The following is a 22,742-nucleotide window of genomic DNA, read 5'->3' as shown; positions in this document are numbered from 1 at the left end:
TTTGGTGCATTTTCCTTATGAACTTAGTTGTGGGAGCAATTTTCCTCCCTTGTGGATTGATAGAAGAATTCAACCTTGTGGACCTTCAAAGTATCCTTCTTGGACCAATGTCAAATGGTTAACTTATCATCTGCAATAGTAGAATTACAAGAATTGAAAATTGTTTTCTTAGATTTAAAATATATATGGATTGGGGAGGAAGGTTAAGCAACTTAATGTCCAAGGTTTTCTAGTAACAAAGCTTGTAAGTTAAAGAGTTCTAAGTAGGAACTAAAAAGTTGGAATAGGCAGTCTTTCCCCCCCACCTTATATTTTTGTTTGTAAAGCTAATGCATAGGAGGAAGTCAAAGTGTGGGACTCAAAAGAGAGATGGAGATTTATTAGTTGAAGAAGTAGCAGCTAGGATATTAACCACCCATGAGTATTGCAAATTGGTTGTGATGGAATTTCTTAGGAACAATGCTCAAGGAAGGGGACAAGAACAGAAAGTTCTTTCATATGATGGCCAATGCTTATGGGAGAAGTAATTTCATACGTAGTTTGTGGGTGGAAAGTTCTTGGTTGCATGAGAAGTCTTGCTCTAAGATGGGGAATCTCTAGCTTCTTCCAAAAACTTCTTTTAGAACCTAGGGTTCATCATCTTGGGATCAATTGGGAATTTTTCAAGTAGATCGGTGAGAATGACAAAAAGGTTTTAGAGAAAGCTTTTAGGGAAGAAGATGTATCTGCTACTCTTTCTTATTTACGTGGGGATAAATCCCAAGTCCATATGGCTTCAAAATGGCTTTTTGGCATCACTATTTCATGTCAAAGGCAATGAAAGAAATGCTTATTAAGGCTTCAAAGTACTGTATAGTAGAGTTAAGGGGGTCGACATCTCTATCTTCTATTTATAAATGATAGTTTATGGTTTTGTACAACCAAAGAGGAACGCTTATTGTATATAAGTTTGGTGTCGCCATGTTTCGAAGGAATCTAGGGCATTAAGATCACTTTAGCAAAAAGTGAGCATATTCTATTAGGAGCCATAGGTGGTTGAGTCAATGGCCTCTATATTGAGTTATAAATTGGGCAGTACTCCATCCAAATCTTTGGGATTGTCATTCATTCAAATCAAATCCACCATTGTATGTGCCTTAGTTAAGTAGAAGTTGAAAAAAGGTTAACCACTTTGAAAAGTCAATTATTGTCTAAGGGCAATGGACTTTATTGAAGAACACCTTCTCTAGCCTTTCTATCTAATTTTTTGTTGGCTTTCATTATCTCAAGAAACATATGGTGCAGTCTAGAAAAGATTTAGGAGAACTTTCTTTGTGAGGTTGTGTCCTAGCCTAGAAGATCCCATTTGGTGAGGTGGGCAATTGTTTGTTTGGAAAAGGCTTTTAAGGGTTTGGGCATTAGAAGTTTTGAGGTCTAAACAAGGCTTTCTAAGTAAATGGATTTGGAGAATCATGGTTGAATGGACCAATTTGTGGAGAAAAGTCATAGTAGGGAAGTATGAGCTAGAAAGGGTGGACCGGGTGGTGTTCAAGGGTGTGTAGAGAAGCTTATGGCATAAGTTTGTGGAAAGCCATTGAAAATAATTAAGTTGATTTTAGCATTTGGGAAGGGCCTGATTGTTGAAATTTGGACCAATTCTTGATGTAGAAGGGCCCCTTCAAAAGGTCACTTCTCAGAGTTTTTGAGTTTTGTTCCCTAGAACTTCAAAGGAGTTTAGGCATTGAACTTTTGAGATAGGGTTAAGGCCTTTGGAAGTTATGAGTCTTAGCTTTAGGAGGCACTTGATGGTTTGGAACATCTTTAAGAAAGAATCTTCTCAAGATGCATTCCAATAGCTCCATCTAAAGTAAGGTTTTGTGTCGAAGGTGGCATTTTGAGAAAATTCTTACAATTGACCATGAAGAGAGGTTGAAGCAAGTAGTATTGTCTATATAAATAAGACAAAGACTTAGTATATCATTATCCTCATCCATTGTGAATGGTTTTCTAGCCTATCGTCTTCAGTGTTCTCCTTATCTAGCATTCTATGGATTCTTCCTCGTTCAATTAGAGAAATGTTGTTTGTGTTGCATGGTAGCTTTATTGAAACAATTACAAGCTAGTTTGGAGCCTGATTCCATTATGCTTATTTTGGACCATTTGGAATAGTGTAACAGGAGAAATTTTTGGAGAAGTGTTGCAATTTATTTATTTTTATTATTTAAAAAAAAAAAAAACCAAAAACAAAAATATTTTCATTATCATAATAAATAAGAGAAGGATGAGAAATCCAACCCAAGCTAGCTAGTCTAAATAATTTAGATCATAACTCTAAAGTTATTAGACAATGTAAAAAAAGATGATCTATTGATTTTCTAATGCTTGTTGACTAAGGGCTTTGAAAAGTCTTCTCACCTAAAACGAGTCATTGGTATTCACCTGAAATGAGTCACTTGAAAAGTCTTTATGGCATATTTTGTTCTCCTTTTTTGATGTGTCGTGGGTGTACCCATCCTCGATTAGAGAGGCTTTGTTAGGATGACATGGTTTTTTCGTGCGTAAGAAAAGGAAAAAGGTGTGGTGAGCTGCTCTTTTATGCCTTTTTTGGACTGTTTGGAAAGAAAGAAATAGTAGGGCGTTTGACAATAAGGGGCGATTGATTCAAGGGTTGACATTCTCCTTCATTTGTAATCTTTGGGCTTGGTGCAAGTTATACATAATTCCTAGTCCTCTTTCCTTTGTAGACTTTGTGGAGTGGTTGGGTTCAGGCTAAGGGGGTTGTTGGTGGTGTCCCTCTTTGATTTTGTGTTGCCTTGAGGTGTTTCTTTGTATGCATCCTATGTATTGAAATGCTTTTTTTGGCGTTACTTTTTATAAAATGATTCTGACTACCTATAAAAAAAATTAACCAAGCAAATGCCTTGACCTTTAATGAGACTTTTGATTTCCATATAAAATTAGCTGGAGGGGAGAACTGAAGTTGAGTGATTAGATAAGGCTAGGAAGAAAGATTTGACCTAAAAATTAGCCAGAAAATGATAATGACCAAGCTCTCACATCTCAAGATGACGGTGATTTATTAACACTATTTGAGAATGAACATTTAGGGATGAAGAAGTGTTGCAATCAATCTTGAATGTAAAAGGTTTGGTTTTAAAGCTCTTGTTTCAATGGTCTAGTGAGGCAATTGAAATTTCTAACTTCTTCTCACTAGAGTTTGTAAATAGTTTGGAGCAGTTTAGTCAAGTGTATCATATTCTCTATTTTCTTCTTGGCCTTTTAACGCCTTGTATACTTTTTATGTACTTGATTGCTTTCTATTTTTTGGTAGTTGCTCTTAATTTGACTACGACATATATATCTTGCCTATCGGGGAAAAAAATGAAATCTGTAAAATAGAAAAAGAAAAAAAGAAAAAAAAAAGGAAGCCTAATTATTATAAGAATGAAGATAGAGAGAGAGAGAGGTAAAGAAAAACAAAAATTTGTTTTTTGTTTTTTTTTTTTTTCTTTTTACCCTAAAAGGTCTTAAAAGTTCTTTTTTTACCTTTTTGAGGGAAAAATTAAAAAAGTTGGAGTTTTTAGCTCTGAGGTCACCTGTGAGTTATGGTACTAATCTGTACCATCTCTTGTGTTGTTTACATATTTTTAATCCTTGAGTTTTAGTGTATTTCACAAATTTTTCAAAGCATTTGTGGTGGTTTGCTTAACCTTTCATTTCCAACTGTCTTTTTTGCCCCACTTTTAGGCTGAATCTATGGTAGCTGAGTGGAAGGAATTTCTCTGGGATGTTCCAGAAGAGAGAGTTGCTTTATGGAACCACTGCCAAACGCTGTTCCTCGGGTATTCTTTTCCTGCATTACAGGTATGTTGTTAAGTAGCAGCAACATGTATAGAACTGTAAACCTAGGACATGTTTCTGCTCATTCTATTTGTATATATTGTTTGCCTGCTGGCGACCTATGCTACTTGGACCTTTTGATGTGTGAAGGACTTGTGCGGGACACAAAACAATATGGGTACAGTTTTACAAGACACTCTTACTCTGTGCTTTTTAAATGGATATTTTAGAACAAATGAAAACATGTTATGCTACGGCATGCCTTTATTACTCCCAGCATATAGAAGGAAAAAACTGAACAAATTCAGAAATTCAGTGGTACTTATGCCATAGCATTTGGAAGTTAAATGGATCTAATACTTAGATGCAGACATGCACTGATGGGGAGTCTGTAGAACATAATCAGCTGCTTGTCTGACAGTTAGCTTACTTATGCATTATGTTATGCTGTCATTTTGGTTGCAGGCAGGATTATTTTTCCTAAAACATGCAGAAGCTGTGGAAAAAGATCTTCCAACAAGAGAACTCCATGAATTATTGCTGCTTTCTCTACAGTGGTTAAGTGGGCTGATAACCCTGTCTAATCCGTGAGTAATATGTACAAATTCTAATCTGCTGCTTCATGTCTCAGTATGAAATCATCTTTCTAATGCCTATCATGCATTTTTCAGTGTTTATCCATTGCATCTTCTGCGGGAAATTGAGACTAGAGTGTGGCTTTTGGCGGTAGAATCAGAAGCTCAGGTGAAGAGTGAAGGAGGAGACCTCTCTTTTACCACTTCCAGCAGGGACCCAATAATTGGAAAGAGCTCAAATATTGTAGATCGGACTGCAAGTATCATAGCAAAAATGGACAATCATATAAATGCAATGAGTTGTAGATCACTAGAGAAAAATGATACAAAGGAAAATAACCAGACATATCACAAGAACCCACTGGTTGTTGATGCCAGCTTCTCAACAGCAGCAGGAGGGAATATAAAGACAAAAAGGAGAGCCAAAGGCTATGTACCATCAAGACGACCGGTAATGGACACATTGGATAAAAGCACTGATCCTGAAGATGGTTCCAGTCTCCTCGATTCTAGAAATGACTTGCAATTGCAAGATGAGAATTTTAAATTGGAAGTATCCTTTTCACGATGGGCAGAAAGGGTTGGACATGGAGAACTAGAAAGGGCTGTTCTTTCTTTATTGGAGTTTGGACAAATAACAGCTGCCAAGCAACTCCAGCATAAGTTGTCTCCAGGACATATGCCTTCTGAATTCATACTCGTGGATGCTGCTTTAAATCTTGCATCTGTCTCGACGCCTAGTTGTGAAGTACCCATATCAATGCTGGATGAGGATGTGCGTTCTGTTATTCAGTCATATAGAATCATGCCTGACCACCATTTGGTCAATCCACTACAGGTTTTTGTCCAAATCTGTTCATTTCTTTTGCTCCTAAGGGTTTTCACTTAATCTTTATGTTTCTTGATTGATCCACATGATATTCTGGTCTCATCCACCCGTTTTTGATCTATTATACGTATTTAATATTCAACTGCAGGTTTTGGAGAGTTTAGCAACCATTTTCACAGAAGGTAGTGGACGTGGACTGTGTAAGAGAATAATAGCAGTTGTAAAAGCAGCAAATGTGTTGGGACTCTCATTTTTGGAGGCATTTAATAAGCAGCCAATTGAAGTCCTACAACTGCTTTCTCTTAAAGCACAAGATTCATTTGTTGAAGCAAATCTCCTAGTGCAAACACATTCTATGCCAGCCGCTAGTATTGCTCAAATACTAGCTGAATCCTTTCTGAAGGTGTGTTTTCCTTTTTGTCTCCTTTAACTTCCTTCTTGGTACCTTGATGCTCAAACTTATATTTTAGATTTTTTGGTATTTGCATTAGGGGTGAGAAAAATTTGAGGTTTTAGGTTATTAGACAAAGGAACAACTCACTTGCCTAATGATCATGGCTGAACCCAACCCTAGGCTTTTCAATGCTGGTTTGGATCGGATAAACAGTGGATTACATTCATTTAACAAATAGGAGGGGCATTGCCAAGTGCAGTGAACATTTTTTTATTTGATAAAATAAATCCATTAAGAGAGCCAAAAAGGAGGCACAACCCATGGAGATGGGGAAGCAGAGTTGAAGTGGAAAAAGGAAGAAGGAAGAACACTTACTGGCACTCTATAGTTCATCAAGAAACCTTCTAAATAAGACACCGGCTAGACCTGGAACAGCTCAATATCCAATAATACTATAATGACAGTAAATCATCCTTAAAATTGGTAATGCACTTTGCCCCTAAAAAAGGTTGAATCTCTGTTTCAAAGTTATCCACATAAAAAAACTAAGGTTAAGCCCACTACTACTCCCAAAATTCAGAGAATTGCACTAGGTAATGATCTTCTATTCATTTTCTGCTCCAAGTCCAACTTGATCCCATATTTCATGCAAGAGTGTTCAGTCCAGCCACTGCCTACCTAGATCACTTCAGCAGTAGTTAGATAAAATACCTAAAACTGCTGTTCTTCTTGTTTTATGTTAATGCACCTTCAGGGCCTGTTGGCTGCACATCGAGGGGGATATATGGATTCTCAGAAAGAGGAAGGACCTTCTCCTCTACTTTGGAGATTTTCAGACTTCTTGGAGTGGGCTGAGCTTTGTCCTTCGGAACAAGAAATTGGCCATGCATTGATGCGTATAGTGATCACTGGACAAGAAATTCCCCATGCCTGTGAGGTAATATTAATAGAACTTGATAAATATTCCTTCTTGTGTCAAATATGATCAGAATCATTGAGAATAAAGCTTGCTACATTAGGTTTCTTTGTAGAAAAATTTTCATTGATGAAATTGTGGAAGTGATAACAGGTATAAATATTGTCATTCATGTGCCAATTTATCTTGTTTGTAATTCCATATGCTAAACCTTAATTTTTTATTTTTTTCTTTGAAGTATGGCCATCCTTCCTGTACCCTTTATTTCTTAATATTTTTAATCCAATGATATTGACTTATTTCTTATTGAAAAACGTGATTATGAATCTTATTATTATCCTTAACATCATTATAGAAGCATCATTGTTTATTTTGATCTATCTATTTATTTATTTTTCAGCAGACTTCATCATTAACTTTTTTGGTGTTTTGTAATCTGATTTGGTAAGATCATTAATATCATACTAAATAATCATTCCTCCGCAAGTGATGACTTGCCGTTGGAATCAACTGATTATGATAGCCTACAAAAAGAAAAGATTCAAGTATTTATCTCATCTTAGATATATTCATCCTTTCTGAAGAATTGAAGTCTAAATTTTTCCCCCTGAAAAATTATATCTCAGGTTGAGCTTCTTATTCTGTCCCACCACTTTTACAAGTCATCAACTTGCCTTGATGGAGTTGATGTCCTTGTATCCCTTGCTGCAACCAGGGTGGAAACCTATGTTTATGAGGGTGATTTTGCGTGTTTGGCTCGCCTGATTACTGGAGTTGGAAACTTCCATGCCCTCAATTTCATCCTTGGCATTCTTATAGAAAATGGTCAGCTAGATCTTCTTCTTCAGAAATATTCAGCAGCTGCAGACACAAATACAGGCACTGGTGAGGCTGACAGAGGATTTCGAATGGCTGTTCTCACATCACTTAAGCATTTTAACCCAAGTGACCTCGATGCGTTTGCTATGGTTTGTATATGCATCCATGATTTTTCTAATCTTATATTGAATGATTATGCACATCAGGCTTCTAGAGAAACCAATTTGCCAGTTTCATATTTAATTATAGTGAGATACTGCAGCAGCATTAGATAAAACATTATTTAGCTGTATTGTACAGGTTTTGCTTGTGGTTTCGGTCTTAAAATGAGTAGGTGCCTTTGGCTGACAAGATGATGCACATTGTTGAAGTATTTAATTTAGATAATATGGACACATTCGCTTTGGTCCCACTATTCCCATATTCGTATTAATGTCAGTTTTGTCAAGAAAAACAGAAATGTAGGTTCATATTGCAGTGAGATACTGCTGCAGTACTCGGTTAGTAATGTTATACAGGTGTTGAATGTTACTTAGCCATTCAAATTAATAGGTCTGTGGGAGATAATGGCTCAGAAATGTTTAGATCATGAGTGATAGGTTTCATCTGTAGATACATTGTTTTAAAATATAGCAACAGTATTTTTTTTGTTTAGGCTATATTTGGTTCCCAGAAAATCTGAAGTAATATATAAGAAAAAGAAAATAAATAGGAAAAATGGAATGAAAGAAAAAATGAAGGAAAATAAAAATTAGATTATAAAAATATATTATTTTCATATGTTGCTTTAAACTCATTTCCCTTTTTTTCCTCTTGAATACATAAATTAAATAATTTAAAAATACATAAGTTTCTAATTAGTTTTTATTATATTTGATTTTCGTTCTATTTTTTCATGGTAAAACCGAACACGAGAAAATTATTTTCTTTTACATTTTTTTTCTTTCCCCATATTTTCGAGGAACCAAACACACCCTTAGACTCTAGCATAAGTATATAGCATACATAATAAAGTAGTATGAGAAGTTTAGACGAAAACAGTAGTTATTACATTGTGTTTACCATTTACACTATGAAGTAGACTCAGAAGCAATAACTGATGAAATGCATCATTTATTTCTGATGTTCACTATGTGTGCATTCTCCTCAACAGGTCTATAACCACTTTAACATGAAGCATGAAACAGCTTCGCTTCTAGAATCGCGAGCTGAGCAGTCGTTTAAGCAATGGTTCCTCCGCAATGACAAGGACCAGAATGAAGACCTCCTGGAATCCATGCGATATTTCATTGAAGCTGCTGAAGTTCACTCCTCCATTGATGCTGGCAATACAACACGCAGAGCCTGCGCTCAGGCTTCCCTAGTCTCTCTTCAAATCCGAATGCCTGACTTCCAGTGGCTTAATCTATCTGAAACTAATGCCAGGCGAGCCCTGGTTGAGCAGTCCCGTTTCCAGGAGGCCCTAATAGTTGCTGAAGGCTATGATCTTAACTGGCCAAGTGAGTGGGCCCTGGTACTTTGGAACCAGATGCTTAAACCAGAACTTACAGAACAGTTTGTGGCTGAATTTGTGGCTGTGCTTCCTCTCCACCCTTCAATGCTTGGTGATCTGGCCAGATTTTACCGGGCTGAGGTTGCAGCCAGAGGTGATCAGTCCCAATTCTCAGTTTGGCTCACTGGGGGAGGATTGCCAGCTGAATGGTTGAAATATTTGGGAAGGTCATTTAGATGTTTATTGAGGAGGACTCGGGATTTGAAACTGCGGTTGCAGCTCGCTACCGTTGCTACCGGATTTGGAGATGTGATTGATGCATGCAATAAGGAATTGGATAAAGTTCCCGACACTGCTGGCCCGCTTGTGCTGAGGAAAGGGCATGGTGGTGCTTACCTTCCTCTTATGTAAAAGATATTTGATCACAAAAGCAATGGTTGCAATGATAATCTTCACATAATGGTGATGATGATGATGATGATTATCATTATTGATCCTTTGGTAACAAGATAAAATGTGAACCGGGCAATCTCTTGTAAAGAACTTGCACCAGGGTGTGTATCAGAATCGGGAGACAGGTTGTAAATTAGGCGTCTGAGTTAGAGTGATTCTTTTCCAGCTTCAGTGCCCAAGTAAGAAGCAGATGGTAATGAAGAAACTATTTACTTTAGGTCGAAGCTGCAAAATTTTGTGAAATGGTTTTCTTTTGGCAACCTTTAATCTGTCTTTGCTGATAAGTTGGGATCGGTTTTATCTTCCCACCAAATGAAATGTCAATGTAGTGTATTTTTTAAGGTTCATTTTTTCCTGTAACAAAAAAGAAAAATGTACAGCATGTACATAGGTCTCTTCCTCAATGCATTTCATAAACACTCATTTTGCCCATGAGTTGGTTTGTTTTTCTTATACAGATACTCTTCTCTTCTCGCGCTGCGGAAGATCCCACTTTCCGGCTTCTGGTTGGAGTCGATGAACTCCCCCGATAAGACCTCATTCTAGATCTCGTTTGTTGTAGAGCGACTGAGCCATGGCTATCGACCTTAGATGCATGTTAGAACCAATTATTAAAGAAATATTAGCATCTCATATAGCAAATGCCCCATCCTTTCAAAAAAAGCCATTTTGGTTTGATGTGATCCAGTAAGACAATGCATTTCTGAAATAAGTCGAGAACCCAGCGGTTGAACATCGGTTTTCCCCCCAGTTTAGAAGCCACTCGAGTCCTTATAGATTATATAGAGAATTAAGTAATCCTTTCCTTGATTTTGAACCCTAAAAAGAAAATTTAGGGTTTTTCATGTACAAGGCAAACCAATAGTACATTAGCAGCATCTCCTTGGCAAAGGACTCTTTTATCTGTCGTCTAAATAAAGGAAAATGACTTTATTATTTGTGAGAACTGGGAAGTTACTCTGAATTTTCTTTCCATTCTAAGCTAGCCATACCAAAAACTGCAGGACTACCTGCAGGAAGCCTATTCAGCACCTCGTCTTTCCAAGGAGTCTAGAAGAGAGGTATTCAGATTGGTAGAGCTTGGGTAGTTTCAATCCTGCTTTGGGCTGTCGGAGTGTTGATTAGGTGAAGGCCGCCTCTGAGCAAGCGCCCGCTTTGTCCTCTCCAGCACACCAAAAAAGATTGAACCTCCAATGCCTATCCACAGTACTCTCGGTCCAATGCCCTACGGAGAATTAAGAACATCAAACGATTTTTTTAACTAAAAAATAAAAAAATCATTTTTTAGAGAACAAATTTGATGTCTTTTCAGATATTTTTTAGGGAGTATTCTGAAAAACAGTCAGAAACAAGAAACATAATTAATAATTTTTACTTGTATGTAAGCGTATAGTATGGAGAACAAATAAAATTTTGTTCCAAAAAACAATCGAGGAGTGTTTCTTAAAAATGTGAATAAAAATTATTTTCTGAAAAAATTGTCACAGAGGCCCTTAGAAATAACTTTATGATATGATAGGGTTAATAAGATAGAAAGAGGAGGCGAAATTTTACCTTCAAAAGAGCAGGAGGTCCTTCTTCCCTAACAATAGTCTGAACACAGTCAATGATACCATTATACTGGTTTGCAGGTCCCTATGGAAAACACAAGGGAACCATGTAACACCTTGATAATTCTTGAATGCGTTGATAATTACATACAGAAATACTGAAATAAAGCCATACCTGAACCATTAGCCTTGTCTTAATCACATCAAGGGGTGTAGTTATAGCTCCAGTTAACGCCCCTATTACAAAACATCAATATGCAACTAATATGAAATATCAAACAAAATCGTTACATTCATCTAACTTACACGGAGCAACTGATTTAAGATAGTGTTTAACTTCTGGGTTCAACAATAGAAGTAGAAGTAATTATTATTGTGTGTGATTGAATTTTATGACATTTTTAAACATTCTAATTAAATAAAAATTTGATTCCAACATTGGGTTTGAGGAAAAGTATGAGTCTTCTCACTCTTCCAAAACATGGATATGTTGCATTGGAAAGTATCTTGGATAAGAATTCGATCGAAACACTTTTAACCTTCTAAAGCTGCTTTCAAGGTTTGAGAAGATCTTTCACATAGGGCTAAGGTACTGTAGTTAATTTAAAGAAGGCCAAGAGAATATGTAACAATTATATATCGAGATGAATGCAAACAGGAAACAAATTTTTACATGAGAAATTTACCAGCAAAAGCACCAATGAGGGCATTCTCAGGATCATTCAAATCTCTCTTTGCCTGATGAGAAGGGAAAATGAATTTTATTATGCACAATAAGTTTCCATGGAAGTATCTAACAGTTCCTGCATTTTATATTGGAGTTAATAGTTACTAGTATTTTATGTTTTTTAAAAAAGAAAGTAGGAATTGTATACAAACCACACCCAAATTAATATGAATAATCATGGTAATGTCTACTACTTGACTTACATAACAAATATTTGCAATAGAAAATCCATAGTATAAGAATAAGAAGTCCAATCTCATCTGTAAAATTGTCAATTTACTTGACATGTGTAGTGTAGAGAGGCAGAATCTTGCTAAAAATTAGAAAAGCATAAGCATAAGGAGCTTAATAAGGGTCTGTTTGGGAGTAATTCTAATTAAAGCATTTTTAGTTTGTAGGGATTTTGTTGATAACGCTTTCATTAGAAACTCTTTTAAGGAGAATTGCTTAGCGTTTGAATATAATTTTATTTTATTTTATTTTTTTAAAAAAGGTGCTTTGATAGTATTTTTGGTGAAGTGTTATATACAAAGAAATGATTTTTGGAAGAATGTCATATCAAGTGATTGTTTAAAAATAACTTTAATTGATTTTCTAAATTTTAAAAAAATTTGTCATACATCTAAAATGCTTCCAAACATTAGGAAGTGCTTCTAGCCCTTTCAAAATCACTACCAAACAGACTCTAAATGTTTTATAGGTAGATTGTCAAGAGACATTTATCTCAACTACTAACAAAGCAATATCAAATAATGGACCAAAGAGAAAACTCACTGCCAACTTGTAACCTATCCGCATCTGCTCATAAATGCAAAACTGAATCGCATCAAATGGAAGATCTCGCAATAGAAAAGATCGATATCCCTGCAATCTCAAAAACATTGGTCACGAGATAATCCACTGATACAATGCAGGTTGCTTACTAATATCCACAAATAACATATGAAAATAACAAAAATGCAACATCATACCCATCTTCTCATAGAAAGAACCCTTTTTAATCTTTTACTTGTAGAGAAGAAGAATCTACACTAGAAACTTTGGGTTTGTTTAACAACGTTTTCAAAAACAATTTTCAATTGTTTTTAGGAACTCAAATATGAACAACAGTTTTCTCAGTTTCTTTTCCATAGAGGTACCATACATTTACGTGCAATCCAAAGTTTCCAAAGTATTTTTCATCTTTTCAATTGTTACTCAAAAACCTCTACAAAAACCAACTAAAAACACCTAAAAATTGTTCTAAAAACCAACCAATTTTTAGAACAAATTCTAAAAAAAAAAAGAAGGTAAGGAAAAAAAAACTATTTTTGTTCAAATAAGTTTTTTATCTTTAAGAACATAAAATTGTTTTTAAAAACAGTTACCAAAAAAACCCTTTAAATTCCTTTTTTTACAGAGATATGAAGGCTTGAATTGTAAGAAAGACATAAGGAGGGAGAGTGTTCCTTACAGCATAGAGACCTTTAAAAACCAACTAAAAACACCTAAAAATTGTTCTAAAAACCAACCAATTTTTAGAATAAATTCTAAAAAAAAAAACTATTTTTGGTCAAATAAGTTTTTTATTTTTAAGAACATAAAATTGTTTTTAAAAACAGTTACCAAAAAAACCCTTTAAATTCCTTTTTTTACAGAGATATGAAGGCTTGAATTGTAAGAAAGACATAAGGAGGGAGAGTGTTCCTTACAGCATAGAGACCTTTAAAGCCCTCTTTGGAAACGATCATGCGTACTGCATCTGGAGCTGAAGCAAATTGGCCAGTCTGCATCCTTTGCTTAACAACCTGCAGAACGTGAAGAGAAACGGAGACTGGGTAAAGCAGTTTTTGAACATGATGAATATACCTAAATAAGTAAGCTAATTCTACCTCTGTTGGAACACGAACGAGAGAAGCGGCAAGCCCTCCAATGGCACCCGCAGTCTGCATGAAGTTCAACAACCTTCAGTTAATGAAACTAAGATTTCCAGAATGCTGCTGTAATAGAGGTGTATAACATACTGAGGCAAATGAAATATAGTACAATACATTCTGATCTGGGTGTTATATGAGAATTTAGACTTACCAAATGAGCAACAGCAGTAAGATTTTCAGGAAATATCTGTAACAGTTTTTGCTTTGTAGGCTCATAAACACCAACAAATATGGCAGAAGCCCTGTGCATATAGAAGAATCATTGTGAACGAACAGGGAATCAGACCCAGTCATCATTGATACCTGTACACAGAGATAAAATTTGACAGAATTTTTTTTTTTTTTTTTAAATTTTTTATAACCTAACTTATTGTGGGTAGAGAAATCATGAATAAATTTTGGGAATTAACATTAAATAATTGGTTTTCTGATGAGATAAGGGAAGCTATAGAGTTCAGAAGGTGCTTACGGCAAGACCCCAGCAAGGTTTCCAGCCAACCCAGAGTAAAGGCCATTCCAAACTATTTTACCTCCTCCTCGAACTGCCTAAAGTGAAAATCAATGGTAGGAATGAGGTAAACCCTTGTTGTGAGCTCATGAAGAAAGGATGAAGATTTAAAAGACTAGATATTATAAGTACAAGAAAAAAAAAGGTGATTTTCTTTTTAAGTATTTGGTGTGATGCATAAACATAGAAATCTCTGGCATCTTATTAATTCTATGAAGAAAAAGTCTAAACCAGATTCTGATATCAGACTCATTCTTTTCAATTCAAGTATAAGAAGCACTCTGGTAATGGTAGCAACTAGCAGTTATCCCAGAAAAATGCTGGTAATGCAACAAAGATGTGAAAAAGAAACAATCTAGCTACAGACGATCAGAACAGTCTGTCCATTCAGGCTGTCACGATCTGTAAACATGTATCGAACAGGTCCTTAATCTTCACTTTAGCATTAGGTATAATTAATTTCTATAATTAACCTGCCTGCAGTCGAGTCTTTATGGTATCAATTGGGTATAAAGCTGTTTCAACAACCACACCAGCTGTACCTCCTGCTACAATGCCCTCTGCAAAATCGGCAAGTATTCAGTGAAAAAGGAACACTGAACATGCAATTTTCCTAATTCATTATGTTATGTCTAGCTTCTGGAAAACTTTGAGGGAAAATGCGAGCAAAAGAAAATATAGAGGAAAATAAAATAAAAGAAAAAATGAAAGAAAATAACAAATAAATTTAATTATTAATTATTTTTATAAACTTCTTTAAACTCATTTCATTTGTTTTCTTCTCCTCTATATACAAGATGTTTTTATGTAAACACTCCTTCATTGATGCAAGACTATTATTGGAAAAGAAATGAATGTTACTAAGGTAAAAAATTATCCTAGCTTAACATATTACTATCACACGTAAAATCTCAGGATTTAACAACAGAAAATGAAGCCTAAATTTTTATGGAAAACAATGTCTTGTAAGAATATGCCTTCTCCAAAATCTTTATTTAATAAATAATATTCTTATTTGGTATCACAAAATTAAATTTTTAATCAAAGAATGTTTGCGTAAATTCAGAGCTTTGAATTCCTGTTTTCTAGACACATTAGTGACCAAGACCTGATTTAAAAATTGATTAGAGAGCATACCAAGTAGAACACGTAAAAAGTTGAATTCTTTTTCCTCCCCCGTGCTGATGGATGCAAAAAATTTCTTTTTTCCAAGCTGCGCATTTTGCACTTTCCTATTGGATGAATCTACAAAAACATATCACATCGTCAATAAGAAGCAAAAGAATGGAACATAAAATTACTTTGGAAACATACAGTCATGTCCTAGTAGCATCAACAGAGAAACTCAGATAAAAATGAGATTTCCTGTGAGGGGTATAGATCAAAAATGAAATTCAAATAATGCCCAGCAGCATCAACAAAGAAAATACCATATAATAATTAAAAAAATCCCAAGGAAGGTTTTTGAAGTCGTAGTACTGAGAATCACTACCCAAAGCATAAAATCCACAGTGAATAAATTTTAAGGTCTTGCAAATGACTATACATAAATGCCATCAGCTGTCGAACTGTCTGGAACTGTTGAGAGAGAGAAAAAGAAGAAAAACCTTAATTCTCATTCATGTAATGTCTACTTACAATTGAGAGATATATATATACAAGGCTAGGAGTCCTAACTACCATACATGTGACCTATATTAACAAGGAAAGATAATATACTATAAATACATTATATTCAACACTCCCCCTCAAGCTGGAGCATATACGTCATATGCACCAAGCTTGTTACAAATATATTTAATCCTAGGACCTCTGAGAGATTTAGTGAAGATGTCTGCTAGTTGATCATTTGAATTGACAAAACTTGTAGCAATACATCCTGATGCGATCTTCTCTCTAATAAAATGACAGTCAACTTCAATATGCTTGGTCCTTTCATGAAAGACGGGATTGGATGCAATATGTAATGCAGCCTGGTTATCACAGATGAGTTTCATCTGTTCATCCTTTCCAAATCTCAACTCCTGAAGAAGATGTCTCAACCATATGAGTTCACATGTTGCCAAAGCCATAGCTCGATACTCGGCTTCAGCGCTAGATCTGGCCACTACATCTTGTTTCTTACTCTTCCAAGATATTAGATTACCTCCAATAAAAACACAGTACCCTGAAGTGGAACGTCTATCTGTGGGTGAGCCAGCCCAATCTGCATCTGTGTAACCAACAACTTGAGTATGACCTCTATTCTGGTACAATACACCTTGGCCTGGTGTACTTTTGATATATCGAAGAATACGGATTACGGCATCCCAATGGCTATCACATGGTGACTGTAGGAATTGACTAACAACACTCACAGGAAAGGAAATGTCTGGACGAGTAATGGTGAGATAGTTCAATTTACCTACGAGCCGTCGATATCTCCCGGGGTCTCCTAAAGGCTCCCCCTGTCCTGGTACAAGTTTGACATTCGGATCCATAGGTGTGTCTACCGGTTTACAGTCTAACATACCGGTTTCTTCCAGGATGTCTAAAGCATACTTCCTTTGGGAAAGGACCACACCAGAACTGGATTGAGCTATCTCAATTCCCAAGAAATACTTGAGTTTCCCCAAGTCTTTGGTCTGAAAGTGGGTAAAAAGATGTTGCTTTAGTTTCTGAATACCATCCTGATCACTGCCTGTAATGACGATGTCGTCCACATAAACAACCAGATAAATACACTGCCCCAAGGAGTTATGATGATAAAAAACTGAATGGTCTGCTGTACTGCGAAGCATGCCAAACTCTTGAACAACAGAACTAAAACGGCTAAACCATGCTCGAGGAGATTGTTTCAAGCCATATAGAGAACGGCGTAACCTGCACACTAAACCAGACTCCCCCTGAGCAACAAAACCAGGAGGTTGCTCCATATAAACTTCCTCGGCAAGATCACCATGAAGGAAGGCATTTTTAATATCCAACTGATAAAGAGGCCAAGAACACATAGCAGCCATGGAGAGAAGCAAACGGACAGAAGCAATCTTGGCAACAGGTGAGAATGTGTCACCATAATCAGAACCATAAACTTGAGTATAGCCTTTAGCAACTAAGCGGGCCTTAAGGCGATCAACCTGACCATCAGGACCAACCTTAACTGCATAGACCCAACGACAACCAACTGTAGATTTACCAGAGGGTAAAACAACAAGATCCCAAGTGCCATTAGAGTGCAGAGCAGCCATTTCATCCACCATTGCCTGTCGCCAGCCTGGATGGGAAAGAGCTTCATGGGTGCTCTTTGGAAGAGAAACAGAGGATATAGCAGAAACAAAAGCAGAATAGGGTGAAGATAATCGATGATAACTCAAAAAATTGTAAATAGGATGAGGATTACGAGTAGAGCGAGTACCTTTCCGAACAGCAATGGGTAAGTCATTAGGAGAAGGCAGAGCCGGGGCAGGTGAAGCCGAAGGGATAGGAAGTGAGTCAGCAGGTGCCTCAGGAAAAGGGAGAGGAGCAACGACACGAGGGCGACGATGATAAACCTGAAGTGGTCGAGGGGGCATAACATCAGGTGGGGAGACAATGGGAATGGGCAAGACTTCAGAAACAGGAAGAGACTCAGAAGTGGTGGAAAAAAATGGTGAGTCCTCAAAGAAGGTGACATCAGCGGAGATAAAGTATCGATGAGTCTCAAGGGAATAACAACGATAACCCTTCTGAAGTCTGGAATATCCCAAGAAGAGGCACTTCATGGCTTTGGCGGAAAGCTTGTCCTGTCCAGGAGTGAGAATATGAACAAAGCAAGTACAACCAAAGACACGAGGAGGAAGGAAATAAAGTGGTTGGTCAGGGAAAAGAAGGGAGTGAGGAATCTGATCGTGTAAGACAGAGGAGGGCATACGATTAATCAAATAACAAGCGGTAAGAACAGCGTCCCCCCAAAAACGAAAAGGAACGTGACTATGGAGGAGGAGAGTACGAGCTGTCTCAACAAGATGTCGATTCTTGCGTTCAGCTACCCCATTTTGTTGAGGAGTATGAGCACAAGAAGACTGATGAAGAATCCCATGATGAGACATAAACGAAGTAAATTGGGCTGAAAAATATTCCCTGGCATTGTCACTGCGTAACACACGAATAGAAATATTGAACTGGGTTTGGATTTCAGTATAAAATTTCTGGAAAATAGAGAATAACTCAGCTCGATTTTTCATTAAAAATAACCAAGTACATCGAGAATAGTCATCAATGAAAGTGACAAAATACTGAAATCCTAAAGTAGACGCAGTCCGACAAGGACCCCAAACATCAGTGTGGACAAGCTCAAAAGGAGACTTTGCCCGATTATTCAAACGCTTTGGGAACGAGACACGAGTATGTTTCCCAAGCTGACATGACTCACACGGAAGCGACGACAAAGTGGAAAAACGAGGAACCATCTTCTGGAACTTGGAGAGACTAGGGTGGCCCAGACGATTGTGAATGAGGAGAGGAGCATCAGTGGAAATGCAAACTGCAGGAGATGAATCTGAGGTGAGGTGATAGAGGCCTTGAGACTCACGTCCTATGCCAATCGTCTTCCCCGTACTCCGGTCCTGCAAGGTCACAAATTTATCAGAAAAGGTAATAGAACAATTAAGAGTACGAGTGATTTTGCTGATGGAAATAAGATTAAAAGGACATTCAGGAGTATAAAGGACAGAAGTGAGAGGTAGAGAAGGCAGAGGAAGGGCCAAACCAATACCTTTAGCCACAGTTTGAGAACCATTAGCTAAGGTAACAGTAGGTAAATCAGAGGTAGTAGTAATAGAGGAGAAAAGATCCTTATTACCAGATAGGTGATCAGATGCTCCAGAATCTAGAATCCAGGGTCCAAGAGAAGATGTGTGGGTAAGGCAGGCAGAGGCATTACCAGGCTGGGCAACAGAGGCAATAGAAGCCTGAGATGTCTGAGATGCGGAGGAGCTCGGAGGCTGAGGCAGCGGAGAATCAGAGGACTGGGCCATATGGGCAGTGCGAGGAGGTCTTCCATGTAATTGATAGCAACGATCGCGAGTGTGGCCAAGTTTATTGCAATAGGTGCAATGAGGACGTTGGCCTCTACCTCGGGTACCACTGCGTCCTCCTCGAGAGGTAGTTTGAGAAACTAACACAGAAGAATCTGAAGCGCTATCAGATGGCAAAGTCTGAGTGGACGAGATACGGAGGAGGCGAGCAAACACATCATCCAAGGACGGAACTGATGAACTACCAAGAATCTGATCACGAATAGGCTCAAGATCCGGACGGAGGCCAATAAGAGTAAGGACCATGAAGAACTTGTCAAGCTGTGTTTGTTGAGCCCCAACGTCAGGAGTAAGAGGCATCACAGTCAAGAACTGCTCTTTAAGAGAGGCAATCTGACCAATATAAGTAGATAGATCCAAGTCCTGTTGGCTGAGATGGACAATAGCAGAAGCCACCTTATAAAGACGCTGGATATCATTCGTGTATAATCCTTTGGCCTGAGTCCAAAATTTAAAACAAGTTTTATAGGCCTGAAGATGAAGAAGAATCCGGGGATCAACCGATTGCCATAATACACTACATAACTGTGCATCTATCTTCCTCCACTGTACGCGGTCAACCTCAGGGATATCTGCCTCCTGGGTAACCAAGTGATCCTCATATCCTTGACCCATAAACCAAAGTTCAACAGAGGCAGACCAGGAAAGATAATTTTCACTGCCAACCAATTTCTCTGAGGTAATCATAGGAGATCCAGAGATAACAGAGGTAAAGATCTGATTTTTGGTGGTCATATTCATGTATTTGGATCGAAGAGAGCCCTAATATGGCTTCAGATTGCGGTGTGGCACCACCGAAAAAGGGAGACGGCCTCAGATCGCGACGTGGTACCACCAGAAAGGTAGAAGAACACTTCCCAAGGCACGTGCAGGGATTGGGGTGGAGAGAAAGTAGCCGGAACTTCGCCGGAAAGGCTGTTTGGAGGGCTGACGGAGACAAAAATCCCCAAAAGAGGTACGTGCAGGGCTCGGATGGGAGAACCAGGTAGGTAGGGATGCTGGTCGGCGGCAGACGAGGCTGGAGGAGGAGGCGCGTCGCCGGAAAAGGCCTCACGCGCCCTCACGCGCCGGCGCATGAGATGCAGTCGCCGGCCGGAAAATGGCGCGTGGCCGGCGCGTGGATCCTCTTTTGGTGCCGGTGCCTTCACAAAAGTTGGAGATCTCCTCCAGGCGCTCCTTCTGGTATGGTCGATGTCGGAAAAATAGTTCGCCGGAAAAGTTCGCCGGAAATTTCGCCGGAAAATTTCGCCGGCGGTGAGTGGTTTCTAACGACGTTCCGACTGACCGGAAAGTATTGGGAGATGGGGAAGGTGACCGGAATGAAACACGGTCACCGGAAGGTTGCCCGGAGTTGATGACACGGGAAACAGGAAAGAATTAGGTTTTCTTCCCTAGCTCTGATACCATGTTGAGAGAGAGAAAAAGAAGAAAAACCTTAATTCTCATTCATGTAATGTCTACTTACAATTGAGAGATATATATATACAAGGCTAGGAGTCCTAACTACCATACATGTGACCTATATTAACAAGGAAAGATAATATACTATAAATACATTATATTCAACAGGAACCAATGAAGGAGGAAAGGTGCTCAGAGAAAATCGCATTCTCTTCTATCTGAATTGGATGATATTATCATTCGACAGCGCAAGATATATGTTTGGTGGCCTTTTAAATGCTGAGACAACTAAGGCTCTTCAGTTTTCTTTGCTAACAGCACAAGATGGATCCATACAAATAACCAACAATAGAGAAAACCAAAGAACCAAGACAATTCCTCGAAATGACCGTGAGATGAGAGGAGTGGAAGGGGAAAGGCGATTGCATTAGGTAACCAGCTCAATTTCGATTTTTCCTCCTATGAAAGTGATGGTAGGAACCTCTAGAACAACCAAGGAACTAGTTTCACAAATCATTTACCTGCTTTAAATTGCTGAGAGAGTTGTGGAAAAGAACAGGGAAACAAAATTCTGGATCTTATATCATGCAATTCTGCAAGAAACATATTACCATATCTGAGGAATAAAATATCCACTAATGATAATACACATTAGATTCAAGATTCTGGCTCGCCCGCAATGGTCTACATTGGTATATCAAAGTAAACAGTACCAGTGGAAAAATGCTAAACCTTGCATAAAAATGAGGCAAGAACTGAATGCAGGTCGTGAAATACGGATCAACAATAGCCCTAACCCTTCAGCATTTTTGCATTAAGTGACTGCAGGTGAGCCCAAACTCAAACCCATTAGACCAGAGGACAAGCCACCAAATTTTGCATACCCAATTCAGTTCCAAAATAATAACAATAATAATAATAATAATAATAATAATAATATTATTATTATTATTATTATTATTATTATTATTATTATTATGTGAAAATCACAAAATTATGATTAATCCCAAACAAGGTTTTCTCTAGAAAGAACTGAAAATTAGAGTGCTATAACGATTTTATCCTCTATAAGAACATTAAAACTAATATGAAGCTACAAAACTAGAATCACACAATATATGAATTCCCCCAAACCAAAGTTAATCACTACAACATCTAAATTTTGCCCCAAATTACACAACCACTGAAACACATCCACATCAATCTCAAATCAGCTATTGAGGAAATGGGGTTACCTGAAACCGCCAGTGAAGACTTCTTCGCATCAATGGCTAACGTAAAAGGACCCATTGAGACCCAACAACTCCAAAACTGAAAAATTCATTGAATTCATGAGCTAATTAGTCCCCAACAGCAAAGAATTTCAAACAAAAATCGCAAAAAACAAAAAAAATTCACTACCCAAAACCTCCTTTAGTGGGTATAACGAGAAAAAAAACCAGTAATTCTTTCAAAACCAAAGAAGAAAAACAATCTATGGAAGTAATTTGAAACACCCACAGCGCCGCGCCGCAACCCCCCCCCCCCCCCCAACCTCAACTCAAAAAAAACACCAAAAAAAAAAAGCAAAAACAAACAACGCAGAAATAACTGTCCACGATAAATGCATATAGAGATGAGGAGAAAACCAGTGAGAAGTTCCAGTCTGGTTTCAAATGAAGAAGCGGGTTGATAGGAAAGGATGCGTGAACTGTGAACTAGCCTTTTATTTATATCTGTATTTATTTACAACTGTGTCCGTATCGAAAATATTTTTCACTCAGCTTATTTTCTCTTTGTATTTTTTATTTATTTACTTTTTTTTTCCCTTTCTTTTTTCCTTATTTTCATTCCTATTTTTTCACTCTCCTAAGCTTTCTCTCTCTTTTTTTTTTTACTTTTTAATTTCCTTTTTATTTTTTATTAATAAAGGGAGAAAAGGAAAATAAGAGAAAAAAAATAGTTAAAAAAACGAAAAAATGAAAAATAAAAAAATAAAATATAGCAGTAAATAACTTTAATTCCACGTGTCATCTGATTAAGGAGATAATTTTAATGTATCATGTGCCATATTAATGTCCTATCTACCATATGTCGTATGGTTGTCCATCATGTTCTATAATAAAGATGATATAAGATGACGTGTGCATGTATACAGAGTATCTACCAATTCATTATGATCAATTTGAGGAATTCTAAGTCATGATCCATTATTGACAATTTTTTTCCTATAATAATAATAAAAATATTTTTTTTTTAAATCAAAATAATGGGTAGGAAATTTTTGGTAAAACCGTTGGAGATACCTTC

At 37.3% G+C, this 22,742-nt stretch overlaps 2 protein-coding genes across 5 annotated transcripts in view; one reads left to right on the top strand and one right to left on the bottom strand.

The window, feature by feature from the left end:
* LOC100247348 (uncharacterized) overlaps window positions 1–9,729 on the top strand; it is a 54,910-nt gene extending 45,181 nt beyond the window's left edge. For both annotated transcript variants that reach the window (XM_010654571.3, XM_010654573.3), the window contains exons 20-26: window positions 3,727–3,843; window positions 4,285–4,406; window positions 4,491–5,232; window positions 5,372–5,626; window positions 6,372–6,554; window positions 7,160–7,501; window positions 8,506–9,729. In XM_010654571.3, the coding sequence (XP_010652873.1) occupies window positions 3,727–3,843; window positions 4,285–4,406; window positions 4,491–5,232; window positions 5,372–5,626; window positions 6,372–6,554; window positions 7,160–7,501; window positions 8,506–9,255 (2,511 nt within the window). In that variant the 3' untranslated portion in view covers window positions 9,256–9,729. The remainder of the gene's footprint in view (window positions 1–3,726; window positions 3,844–4,284; window positions 4,407–4,490; window positions 5,233–5,371; window positions 5,627–6,371; window positions 6,555–7,159; window positions 7,502–8,505) is intronic.
* Window positions 9,730–10,075: 346 nt separating this feature from the next.
* LOC100264695 (S-adenosylmethionine carrier 1, chloroplastic/mitochondrial) lies at window positions 10,076–22,179 on the bottom strand. Of its 3 annotated transcripts, none has more exons than XM_010654569.2 (14): window positions 22,082–22,179; window positions 21,689–21,764; window positions 20,975–21,046; window positions 15,136–15,243; window positions 14,472–14,558; window positions 13,960–14,032; window positions 13,642–13,732; window positions 13,446–13,499; window positions 13,266–13,361; window positions 12,349–12,438; window positions 11,534–11,585; window positions 11,023–11,084; window positions 10,852–10,932; window positions 10,076–10,522 (listed from the first exon to the last, which is right to left on the bottom strand). In XM_010654569.2, exons 2-14 carry the CDS (start codon window positions 21,741–21,743, stop codon window positions 10,388–10,390), a joined length of 1,056 nt encoding a protein of 351 aa, XP_010652871.1. In that variant the 5' UTR covers window positions 21,744–21,764; window positions 22,082–22,179; the 3' UTR covers window positions 10,076–10,387. The 3 variants fall into 3 exon arrangements, with proteins under 3 accessions (XP_010652871.1, XP_010652872.1, XP_002279217.1); XM_010654570.2 differs by lacking the exon at window positions 22,082–22,179 and adding an exon at window positions 21,186–21,275; XM_002279181.5 differs by lacking the exon at window positions 20,975–21,046 and having other exon boundaries at window positions 22,082–22,138.
* Between the last annotated feature and the right edge of the window lie 563 nt (window positions 22,180–22,742).

Source organism: Vitis vinifera, chromosome 7, assembly GCF_030704535.1.
Source record: "Vitis vinifera cultivar Pinot Noir 40024 chromosome 7, ASM3070453v1".
NCBI lineage: Eukaryota > Viridiplantae > Streptophyta > Magnoliopsida > Vitales > Vitaceae > Vitis > Vitis vinifera.
Note: the sequence above shows the minus strand (reverse complement) of the source record. Positions and strands in the feature narration are given on the sequence as shown.